The sequence below is a fragment of the Gallinula chloropus genome (assembly GCF_964237585.1).
Source record: "Gallinula chloropus genome assembly, chromosome: Z".
Classification (NCBI taxonomy): Eukaryota; Metazoa; Chordata; class Aves; order Gruiformes; family Rallidae; genus Gallinula; species Gallinula chloropus.
In genome coordinates, this window is record NC_140089.1 from 1757393 (window position 1) to 1769737 (window position 12345).

Consider the following 12345-nt stretch of genomic DNA (forward strand, 5'->3'; position numbering starts at 1 on the left):
TGTTGCAAAGACTGTAATTTATATTAAAATCCTGGCAATTGTCCTTTTAAAATATAGCTGCCCAGGAAGGAGGTTCTGAATAGTGGCTGTTAATGTTGAAATTGATGAATCTTGAAGTTTCCTAAAATGTGCAAAACTCTGTGGAGGCAAAATGGGATCCTCTGGAACTCTGGATAGTACTTTATTACGGGGAAGTTTTTTCCCACGTGGGGGCTTGAAGATTTCCACATGTTGAAGCACCTTTGGAAGGTGCTGCAATTGTTTGGAAGCCTGTGTAACCGTTGATTATGCTGATGAGCAAAGTGAAATCATTGCAAATGCATTCCTCTGTGCAAAAGGGAGGGTTTTTTTTTCCCCCCAAAGCACTGGAATCTAAAAACACTACTGGCAAGCCTGCCCTGGGCAGATCCTGAGATGTGCTGAGCCGCCTGCGCTTCTGGTTGTTGACAGAGTGGGGGGTTAGGTGTAAATGCTGCATCTCAAAATGTGGCCTTCAGGTATTCCACACCTTATTTATGACTATCTATGCACTTTTTAGCTGCTGCTTTGAACTAATGCAGAGGCGCTGCTGCTCTGCTAGCAGGACGAAAAGGTTTGGGTTTGGCTCAGGGTAACTTTCTCCAACCAGGTATTTTATTGTTTGCAGCCCTCACTGCCACAGCTGTTACTGTCAGGTACTGTGGGAAAGGTGCTGCTGCTCCCCAGTGTATCCTGACTGCTGCACACGAGTTTGATGGTGCTCACAGGTCCTTCTTCTGATCCTTGTGTGTTCCACAATGCGATCTGAGAGTGGCAGAATGAAAGGACAGGAGGAGGAAGAGCGGATCAGCTGCTGAGATATGAGGAGCAAGTGTGTGATGGAATTAGGGAGGGGATTGTCCCTCTCTGCTCTGCCCTGCCCTCAGGAGGCCTCAGCTGGAGTCCTGTGTCCAGAGCTGGGGCCCCAGGACAAGAGAGATGTGGGGCTGGTGGAGAGGGGTCAGAGGAGCCACGGAGATGCTCAGAGGGCTGGAGCAGCTCCCCTACACAGAGCGGCTGAGGGAGCTGGGCTGGGTCAGCCTGGAGAAGAGAAGGCTGTGGGGGGACCTCACTGCAGCCTCCCCGTCCCTGAAGGGACCCCAGGAACAGGAGGAGAATGGGAGGAGGCTATGAAGGGGATGAAGGGCCTGGAGCATCTCCCCTGGGAGGAAAGGCTGAGGGAACTGGGGCTGTTCAGCCTGCAGAGAAGAAGCCTGAGAGGGGATCTGATCAATGGGGATCAATAGCTGAAGGGTGGGACACAGGGGCCATGGGCAGCCTCTGCTCAGTGTCTGTGGGGACAGGACAAGGGGCGATGGGCTCAAGTTGGAGCCCAGGAAGTTCCCCCCCCAATGTGGGGAAGAACTTCTTGGCGGTGAGGGTGAGGGAGCCCTGGGACAGGCTGCCCAGGGGGTGTGGAGTCTCCTTCTCTGGAGAGATTCCAGCCCCTGTTCTAGGGACCCTGCTTGGGCAGGGGGTGGGACCCCATGAGCTCTGAGGGTCCCTTCCAACCCCTATGATTTTGTGATAAGACATTGTTAACTACTCTTTTCCCTCTGGGCAGTTTCCAGTGTGAACCGGTAGTTTTGCATGAAGAATGGTGCTTAGGGAAACATTAGTTGTTCATTTCAAAATCCATCAGGAGGACCACACTTCTAGCAAGCATCAGACCCCTGTCCCTGCTCAGGTACTGCTCGGTGACTTGTGAGGTTGTCCTGTATTCAATGCAGCTGCTCAGCTTCCGTTACCAACTCTGACTTACCCCGAACTGCTGGGCTCTCTCCACTTGCCATTCCCCAGGTCCTGCTGGCCTCTGCAGCCAGGCACTGTGCTCCCAGCTTCCCAGGATCTCTCTGCTTCCCCAGCCTCGCCACCGCACTCCCCTTCAGTCCATGCCCTACTCGGCCACTTTACCCTCTCCATCTCCTTTCCTGGTTTGCAGCGTTATCACCTCTCCCCACCACCCCTCAGCGAGCATCGTGTGGGGTCCCTCATTCTCTTTCTCCCTCATTATTACACTTAAAAATGCCACGAGGAACTTGGTGCTGCAGCAGGTCCTGTCCTCCCAAGGCGTGTCGCCTTCCCTCGGGGCTCTGCAGAATTCCCCCCTCTCCGTTTGTTTCTTGGTTTTGCTGGAACATTGTACTCCTCTGATAAAGGATAACGGAGTCTCACAAATTGTAGCAGTTCATGCCTCGCTGCTTCTGATGTGTGTCCAGCTCAGTTCTAATTGCAGAATCGCACAGTTTCCTCTCCTTGGCATCCTTTGGAGCAGCATAGACCTGGATCACAGCGGAGTTAAAAGGCTTGTCTTCCTGAACAAGTCATGATGATAATTAAGTTGCCTGGGTTGTAGCCAAGTGGTGCTTTTCTGTCCCTATCACTTAGGATTGTGCCAATTCCTCTTTTATGCTTTATTTTGTCATGTGAGAAAATGATCTCGCTATCTGCCGTCTCTCCCTTGCCTGGCCACCTGGCTTTTAAGAGGCCTTCTATGTCATGTCGCTACCTTTGTAATTCATTCATTAGCAAGGATATTTCACCAGGGTGCCAACGCGGTCTTACATTCTGGGTTCTGTTAGAACTAGAGAGGGGAGGTGATTTTTACCTCTCAGACATGCTGGTAATAAAATACTACATATAGTTCTGGCTTCCGCACTTTAAAAAGGATGCAGGAGAATTTCACTGCATCAGAAAAGTTACAAAAAAAGTCATTTGAGGGCTGTAGGAGATGTGTTCCAAGGAAATGTATAGGGAGCTGGAGGTGTTTAGCATATCAAAAGGAAGATCAAGAAGAGATATGATTATGGTATATCAGTACCTTCACTAGAAGAAAATACAGGGCACTAAAGGCTTTTTCAACTGAGTAAAGAAAGGCATAAAAAGAACCAAAGGCCAGATATATTCAAATTAAAAATAAATCAGAAATGTATTTCTAACAGTTCGGGCGATTAGCACACTGAACACAGTTTCAGAGAAGTGGTGGATTCCCCTTGAATCTTCAAATCCTCCTCCACGGGAGCTGTACCCTGTTTCGGCAGCGACTTCTCTCTGATACTTTGGCACAGGAGCTTCAGGCACTTGCCTGGTTTTTCTCCCTTCTGATCTCCCAAGGGCTGAACATCCAGATCCACCCCGCTGTCTGGTAATGTTCCAACGCAGAGCTGATCTGGGGGGACGAGCCTCCATGCCCCCCTCCCATGGGGCAGCCGGACGGGGATGGCTGCAGGGACCCCCCAATGCTGGGGCAGGCGGGTGCCAAAGGGACCATGCAGCACAGAGCACCAGAGTGATGCCAAATACTCAGGCTGCCCTAGGAGCTACAATTCCCTGACATGTGATTTATAGCCATGCTTGAAAACCCATCTGTGGGGTTAAGGGCTGTTTTTGACATAATTCTTCAGGCTGATCCCTTCACAGGTAGAAAACTTTTTCTTCCCTTTTTTTTCCCCTCCTTTTTTCTTGTGGGTTTTTTTCCCATGTAAATAGTAATTCCATAAGAAACAGAATTGTGCAAAATTACTATGATCTCCAGCTTTCAGTGTGACAGCCACCGGTCGTATGGAACTTAGAGCCTTCTCAAAGTGGCTGTAATTCTTCCCAGTCTTCAGTCTGAGAAGGCAAGATAAAATTGTCTGGCACCACGATGCTCATTCTGCGCCACTTTCTGGTAGCGTTCAAGTTCACCTTCATCCTCAAAGCATCTTTGTTCTCCATGGAAACAGTTGTAGGTGACAAATGTCTTTTGAGAGAACATCTTAACTGATGTAAAAGTCAGCGTTGCTGAAGCTTTAAAGGTTGGAATACTTGTATATACCCCCAGTAAAATGTAAAGGGGCATTGTCAACTTGAACTCTCCAAAGCTATTTACCTTCAGAGGTGTTTTGTTAACTTCCGTGCTTGTAAGGAAATCCAGCCCTAAAAAGGAGTTTTGTGGGTTTCCTAGTGATGCCTGCTAAGGTTATCCCAGGATAGGGTTGGTGCTTGGGAAATGCCTTTACAAAACCAGGCTGCCTCACTCTGTTTGGTCCCATCCAAAGGGCTGGTGAGGGCAAAGTAGGTCCAATGAAAAATTTGGGGTTTTTTTCTGCAGTGAGAGCACACAAAACTGTTTTTTTTTTTTTTCATTAAAAACTCAACTAGTAATGGGAAAAAAACCTAAAAGTCTTTTTTTTCCTTATGGTGTTTGTAAGCTGGAAGGTATCAGAAGTGCACCCACCTCGTGCTGATGTGCCGCTCGAGCCTCGGCAACGTTGAGTTAGAGATGCACAAGCTGCCTCTCCTGCAAGGCCAGAGAACAGGACCCAGAGAAGAATGAGACCCGTGTGTTCACCTCCCTGTACACATGGAGATGCTCTCAATGTAGATTTCCATAAGGCATGGCCATGACACTACTTCATGGAATAAACCCATTTTCCTTACCTGAGGGCCCTTCAGGGGATGTTTTCCCTGTAAGATCACAGAATCATAGGGGTTGGAAGGGACCTCCAGAGCCCATGTGGGGTCCAACCTGCCCAAGCAGGGTCCCTAGGACAGGGGCTGGAATCTCTCCAGAGAAGGAGACTCCACACCCTCTGGGCAGCCTGTCCCAGGGCTCCCTCACCCTCACTGGGAAGTTCTTCCCCACATTGGGGGGAACTCCCTGGGCTCCAACTTGAGCCCATCGCCCCTTGTCCTGTCCCCACAGACACTGAGCAGAGGCTGCCCATGGCCCCCTGGGTCCCATACTTAAGGTATTTATAAACATTAATAAGATGGTCACAGCTTTCACTGGGAAAAGCTTCCAGATCACTCCCTACCCTTTGTGGAGGAAATAACGAGGTGCTGAGGGGCTCTCAGTGGAGATCTATTGAGCAGCCAGCAGAGATGTATTCCTCAGGTAATCTTGGTGGGATTGGGGGTTGTCTGTACCTGTAGGAAAGGGGTGGGGGGATAAAATTGAATGGTCAGATGCTTCTTTTAGCCCAAATAAGATGCAGCATGGACTACCAATGTTCCCAAAGTGCTGTGACTTCAGCACCTGGAGAACTTCAGAGCTTGTAGCACTGATACAACCTTACAGTCATTGCAGTGTTTGGGTGCAGGGAAGGAGGTGTTTTATTCCAGTGGGGATAGCTTTTGTTGCCTGTTTTTGAGCAAGGGGTGTGTTATTTCTGCATTACTTACCTCATAATGACCTTCTGATTCTTCTACTGACTAAGATTAGGCTGGTTCTTTGAAGGATTATTGGCTACAGTTGCAGTCTTCTTGCAGAAACCTGTTTCTGAGGAGTTGGACCTGATGATCTCTTGAGGTCCCATCCAACCCCTACGATTCAGTGATTCTGGGATCTGTTTTGAAATAAACTGTCAAAGAATATTTAACACCAGGAGCATCTTCACCTACTCCAGCTTTGAATGCTGGATTGCAGTATTAGTTGTCTTAAGGAGGGCTTCATACCCCTCTACTGCAGCCTGTGGACGTGCACCAAACTTGTATTGACCATCAGCCTGCACCGAAAGCAACAGCTTTAGTCTTCCTTCCTGGCTGCTAATTTCATTTCTCACTCCTTGTCATCCAGAGGGCTCAAAATAAAAGGTAAACATTAAGCTCAGAAGGCTGCGTCAGTTAGAAATTATTTGTCGTTGTAAAATAATTGAACCTTGTTACTGTATGAGCTTCACAGGAGTTTAATTTTGACAGCTGTGTAACAGACAGTAAATGGGTTTTTTTTAAAAAAAAAATAAAATAAAAGGGAATTTTCCTGTAGCAAATCTAATCTGCCTGTGATAGCACAGCGCCCATTTTATGAGGCCACATTTATTCTCATAATTGGCTATTTCCTGTCCTTAAATGCCTATTTATTCATGTCTGCCACCTTTTTCTCAGTTTATTGGCCCTGCGGTCACCACATTATCTTTCTCTTCAAAATCAATTGACATTTTATGAAAAGAGTTTGCTGGGTGTTTAGTTTAGTGAGGGTGGCGTGCAGAGCCTGTGCTTGTCACATGAAATAACCACGGCTGGAGCACTCCCTGGCTGCCCTGTGCACAGAACGCACCCGTTCCCAGGCAGGTTTAGGGTTTGTTCAGAGCGATGGGTGGGGAAAACGTTACTGGGGGGTGGTGGTGGGGGGATGCTGTAGGCAGTCGTATCCCAAAGAGTGCTTTTTTCATGGAGATTCCTGCTGGCCTTGCCTTACATCACACACAGGTGAGGGATTTGCAGGGTCGCAGCCAAGGAAAGTGGAAAATTGACAATTGTTCAAATTAAAATATTAAATATTATAATGTCTATAATATAATATCATATTCCATAATAATGACATAATATACTATAATAATTTTTAATTTTATATATTCTATTATAGTATTAGATATAGTTATAACTGTAAATTCTATAATATAATACAATATTATAGATTACTACATAATAATCTATAATATTAATTTATAATCTATTAATATTAATAATCTATACTAGATAATCTATAATAGATTATAGATTAATAATATTACTATAATATTATAGTAAGATATAATATTATAGAAAGCTATAATATTCTAATAATTAATTATAGTATTTAATTTCATTTTATAACATTAAACTTCTGCTCTGCGCACGGGCTAATCTCAAGCCCATAGGTGTTCTTGGTGTAATTAAAAGCTTATGGCCAGCCCTTGGTTAGCAGAGATAGAGCTTTTCCTTCCACTCTCCACCTTTCTTGTTCCTGCAGAGGCTGCAGAGCTGCCTGTGCCGGCTGGGCACGCGTGGAGCCGTCCTTCATTAGCTCGGCGTACGGTACAGCCAGGGTCATTCAGAAAGGGATCAAGCAGGCTGGATTGGCTTCAGCCACTCCGCGCAGCTATAAGCAGTCCCTGCTCATTACAACATGAGACATCTTATTATATAGGGGGTTGTGGCATCAGATTTTATCCTGGATGCCTGCACGAAGCTTTGACCCTGAGCCAGGCGCAGCTTACTGCGGGAGAGCTGAGCCTTTTGGGTGGTGCTCAAGTCATGTTTTCCTGTGCTCGGTCATCTTCACTCCATCACAATTAAGTCTCCACACAGGGGTTGTATTTTTTTTTTTAATTTATTTAGTTTGGGTTTTTTTTTTTCCCAAGGGAGGATTTTCACTGTTGTTAGGTGAACGGTACCAAAAGCCTTCAGATCCAAACTTGTGATTTGTGTTTATACAAAAAGGGTAATTAAAAAGTTGCAGTTTGCATCTGAAGCTGGATTTTTTTAACAGTCTCTTTGTCTGGGAGTAAGGCACGTTAGCTAACCTTGCTTGTACGTTCTGTTTCATGTTTACAGTTCACGTGGGTAACTGGTTTTAGCTTAAAAATAAAATAAGTAAAGTAAAATAAAATATTAAGTAAAATAAAATATAAAGTAAGAGAAAGTAAAATAAAGTAAAATAAAATGTAAAATAAGGTAAAATAAAATAGAAAATAAAATATAAAATAAAGTAAGATAAAGTAAAATAAAGTAAAATAAAATAAAATGTAAAATAAGGTAAAATAAAATAGAAAATAAAATAGAAAATAAAGTAAGATTAAATAAAATAAAGTAAAACAAGATAAGATAAAATAAAATAATAAAGGTTCAAGTATGGGATGAAGCCAAATAGAAATCCTTCCAAAAGCCAGGAAGGAATTTCTGCTGATTGGGGTTTTTTTTTTGTCCTGCTGGATGTGCTCTTGTTTGGCATGAGGAAAACCAATAAACCTGTTTCCTTCCAGGTGCCAGGTTGACCTGTCGACCCTGAGTAAGGAGCAAACCCACAAGCTGGAGATGCCGCTGGAGGAGGGAGAGGGATGCCTGGTGCTGCTGGTCACTCTCACAGCCTCCGCTGCAGTCACCATCTCCGACCTCTCCGCCAACTCCCTGGAGGACCCGAAGGAGCGGGAGGAGATACTGAAGAGATATGTATGGAGTTCTTCTCTTTTGCCCTTTGTTTGCACACCGTGCTGTTATGTAAATGATAAGCATCAAGGGTGGTGGTGGGGAATCTCAACATACCCTGTGCATCCTTCTCACACTCAGCCAAGGACAATCTTTGGGACTAATGACTGGTCGCGGCTGGGACAGGTGCCTCTGAGAAGGTGACAAACCCTCTTTATACTACCAGGTACCTTTTGCCCAGTAATTAAACTATTTGATATGATCACATGCCACAAAGAACTCGATTTTACTGACTTCCTCTTCAGTTTTACCAAGCCCAAAGTAAATATGGGGTCAGTCAATGGCTTTTAGTGCCAAATGATTTTAGTGCCAGTAGATTTTGATAATGTTGTTTTTATAAGTGAATAAGTAAATGCATTTTTTGCCCTGCACACTGGAGGCTGGAGCAGTGCTTTGTGCCACCAGGAAAAGTATTTTGGACAGCACTTCCCATTTCAAAACATTCTGCAGGGAGTTATTTTCATTTCCCAGCATCCCTCCATCACACAGAGCCTGTGTAGTTTTACCAAAGCAACAGAGAGGGGAGCTCTTACTCCAGCATTTGCTAATACCTAAATCCCTAAAAGTAACTGTCTCACTACACATGGAGAAAGGGGGGGGGGAGGGAAAAAAAAAAAAGCTATTTCCACTTAAAATTACAAAGCTTTTATTGTACAATGCTGCCAGGTGTTTAGAAAGGCTTCTCTAGACACTCAGCCATTAAACCCAGCTCTGACTAACAAAGAGCCGCTTAATTTTTCTATTTTATTATTTATTTTTTTAAGATTTTTAAAATATTCCTCTTCCCTGACTGACATCCTTTCAATAACTGAATTTAATAAAGATGTACCTTATCAGGCTGTGCAGATAACATGAAGTGCTGGTACTAATGCTGTACAATATTCTTCAAACAGATTAGCAGGATGTGCGCTTCAGCAAATTTATTCTGGCTATCTCCCCTGAATCAGCTGTCTGCTAATGCTTGTACAACTCATACACCGATAGCGTTATCATAAACACAGTTTAATAGAGGTGACTTAGTCAGGCTAAGCATAATACTCCTAAACCAACTGAGAGCTAAGGTATTGTGCACCACCTTTGAAAAATAATTACAATTAAGAGAGTTTACTGCTCATTTCGGGCTCGGCCAAGGCAGCCTGTGGGTGTTCAGGATAGATCTTTATAAATACAGCAAATCCATGATGGATGCTTTTTTTCAGGTGGCGTGCTTCTTGCTACCCCGTGCAGCAGCACCCCATTTCTGTGGGTCGTTGTGTGTGGTGATGGGGCAGTCAAGTGATACTGATGGTCTTGATAATTCAGCAGCAGCAGAGGAACACGTTACCACTACGTGTTATTAATCGGTGTTCCTAAATTATCTTCTCTCCTGTTTTTTGCTCCCCAGTGGAAAGCATAATTACGTGGTGTAAGATTGATCTATTTATTTCTGTTTCTTGCATATTCATGGTTATGAATATATCTATATTATTAATTTATTACTTATTTACACGGTGTTGTATGTTTTTCGTTGCCGTGTGCCTTCGACAGCGTTCAGGTTTCTGGAAGATGCTTGTACTGCAGGGGCAGGAATTTCTCATTAGGTGTTTCTGTAAATTGCAGCAGCAATGTGCCTTTTTCAGAAACTTTTTTTGCTGGCTTTATTAGAATGATCTGTGGGCAGCAAGAAGGGTGGGAACGACAGGGATGAACAGAATTCGGATAGTTTGTTTTGTGTGTGTTTGATGTGTCCCTGGTATTTGTATCTCCACTTCAGAACTGATACAAAGAGGAAGCATGTAATTAGACAGATGTACCATTCCCCATCGAGTGGTCGTATTTTGGGGTTTATTTAAAAAAAACACCCCAGAAATCAAAAATCTTATCTGCTGTTGGAGAAATGCATTTTGCACCCTTTTTTTGCAGCCAAAAACAGTTAATGAGCTGACCTTGCCATCAGATCAAATAGCCTTGGAAAATGACTCTATTACTGTCATTTAACCATTTGTAGCTGAACATCAGAGCCTTACAAATTAAACAGGCATTACTGTTTGAACCATTATTTTACCACAATTGTCTGAAAAGATTAATTCCTTTTGGGGTGAGGAGGGGGGCGCGTTAATGGGTACAGACCAAGAGAGATTGTATGACCTTTTCAGAACGGGTGTGCTGAACCCACGGTCCCCCTTGTCACAGTTTAAAAACCAGAGGAGCTAGTTTAGAGAAGAAGTTGTTAGCATTCCATTTTTATTATGACATTTCACAGTCATCCGATTTAATGTCCCTTGACCAGATTGTCCACCGTGAGACGATGGGCTTGAAATGTTATTTAGAGCATTGATAAAAGGTGAGCAGTTCTAAGATGACAGCGAGTCATAAGGCTGGTGGTGTGACATTAATTTTCTCCATAACAGAGATGGAATAAGACGTCATGGTGACAAGCTGTCAATCAGTACTGGCCCCTCAGTGTATCTCGATGCCATAGGATGGGGTATTGCTTCTCCCATAATAGAGCTGAACCGAGATGCTCTCCCTGACAGCTGCTGCAGCCATACAGAAAATATATTATACAGCCTTTCATTAAAAAAATAAAGAGGACTCATCTCCAGAGCATTTCAATCTTTTCCCATCTATTGAGGGCTGAAAAGATTCACAGCAAATCACAGATTCCTCTGCTATGGAAATTTCAGGCTTCAGAAACCATGTGGGTTTTGAGGCCTTCAACAATAATCATAAATAAGAAGACAGAACATCATCTGATAAATCATTACTTAAAGTTATGTATTTAAAGTAATGCATTAAAGCCATTTGCTTCTCCCAGGGCCTCTGCTGTGGCATTGTATACATTTTCAGCAGTCTCCCTGGTCACACGGTGCGCGGCAGAGGAATCTAAGCCTTGCTGGAACTAAAAGTTCACCAAAAAACCCCATTATTCTCAGGATGCTGCAAGAGGTAGCAAGGTGGAACGCAGCACCAGTGCCTCTCTGCAGAAGGAGGTTGCTGGGATGAAGTTTGGTGGCGTGGCAGGGAGAGGAGGGGACCGTGCTCGGCTGGGTCTGTGTCTGCTCTTTGCTTTGTTTTCTCCCTGCAGCTTGGGGTTTGTTTCAGTCCTGGGGGAACTTGGGTAAAATGGAAACGTTCTTGTGAATCTGAACTTGGGTAAAATGGAAGCAGTTTTGGAGCTCCTTTCTGCTTTCACCAGTGGTTAGAGTGGAATTGCCTCTGTTGTGGTACCCGTCCTGATAAGAAGCTTCCAAAACCCTGATCGTTGTCCTAATAAATAAGGGATGGTGCCAGCACTACCCCAGTGTTATCTGTGGCAGCGTCTCTGCTGCTCTCAGCTTGTAAGCACATAAGCAGAGGGTTGAGTGTGCACTGATTAAAGTTGGCCACCAGCATTTTTAAGCCATATTTCTGACGACTGGCACACTGGAAATGTTAAAAATGAATTAACTGTTATCCTATGATGACATGCACATGTGTGTCCCTATGTATGTAAGGCATGGGGAACATTCCTACGTCTGTAACGTGTGGATTCCCTGCTTTGGCTGAGGTCAGACCTTCACTGCAAACAGCAAATGGTCAGTTGGGTCTCATGAAATCGATATCAGAGTGTGATTTAACTGTTAGAATCACCTTACTAATGAAAAGGCTGGGAGGTGTATCATATGTCTTAAGGTTTTAATGGACAGGGGGTCTGTGCATACACACACTGTAGTTTTTGCAAGCTGACATTTAATATTTCACTCACCTGTGGTTTTCAGAACAGCAGAGTTACTTATTCTGCTTTTTCCACAACAGTCGATTTTTGCCTTCAAGATAAATTAAAGGATTGTTGACTCGGTGTTTCACCTGAGGTCTGGGTTTCCTAGAAATATGAATGTTGTCATAAAGCAGTGGGGAGAGGGTTCACCTGCACCACATTAAAATTTCAGCAAAGGCCACAAGCATTAAATGCATTTATTATGATTTTAAAGTCATTCCAAGTAAAGGTACGTGCTAGTGTTTATAAACAAGACTTGCAAAAACAACCTGAAAGTTTGGCCACACACGTATGAAAATGATTTTAAATGGGTTTGAAAACCTGATTGTAGTCTCCTCTTTTCAGAGTTCCTCCCCTGGGTTATCTAAAAACTGAATGATAATCCCAAGTTTGGTGCTAAATGATTGCAAATTCAAAGTTGCTGTTGATGCTCTGTCCTTTTAAACCCTCCAACTTTTAAATTAGATTCAAAGTTAGAGATTAAGAGCTTTATTCCTGGTTTGTTGTTTGGTGTTTTTTTTTACTTTTAACTATTTGAAAAAGAGCAGCAAAGGAACACACTTTCCAAGCATCTTGTCTCAAACTATGTTGGATGAATAAATTCAAGTGTTACTCTGATTTTAATTTCTTCACCCTCT

At 43.8% G+C, this 12345-nt stretch overlaps 1 protein-coding gene across 1 annotated transcript in view; it reads left to right on the forward strand.

Moving 5' to 3' along the window:
• MCTP1 (multiple C2 and transmembrane domain containing 1) overlaps window positions 1–12345 on the forward strand; it is a gene marked incomplete at its 3' end in the record, with an annotated part of 294163 nt that overhangs the window by 171680 nt on the left and 110138 nt on the right. Inside the window, exon 9 of the mRNA XM_084278338.1 lies at window positions 7746–7932. Within this exon, the coding sequence (XP_084134464.1) occupies window positions 7746–7932 (187 nt within the window). The remainder of the gene's footprint in view (window positions 1–7745; window positions 7933–12345) is intronic.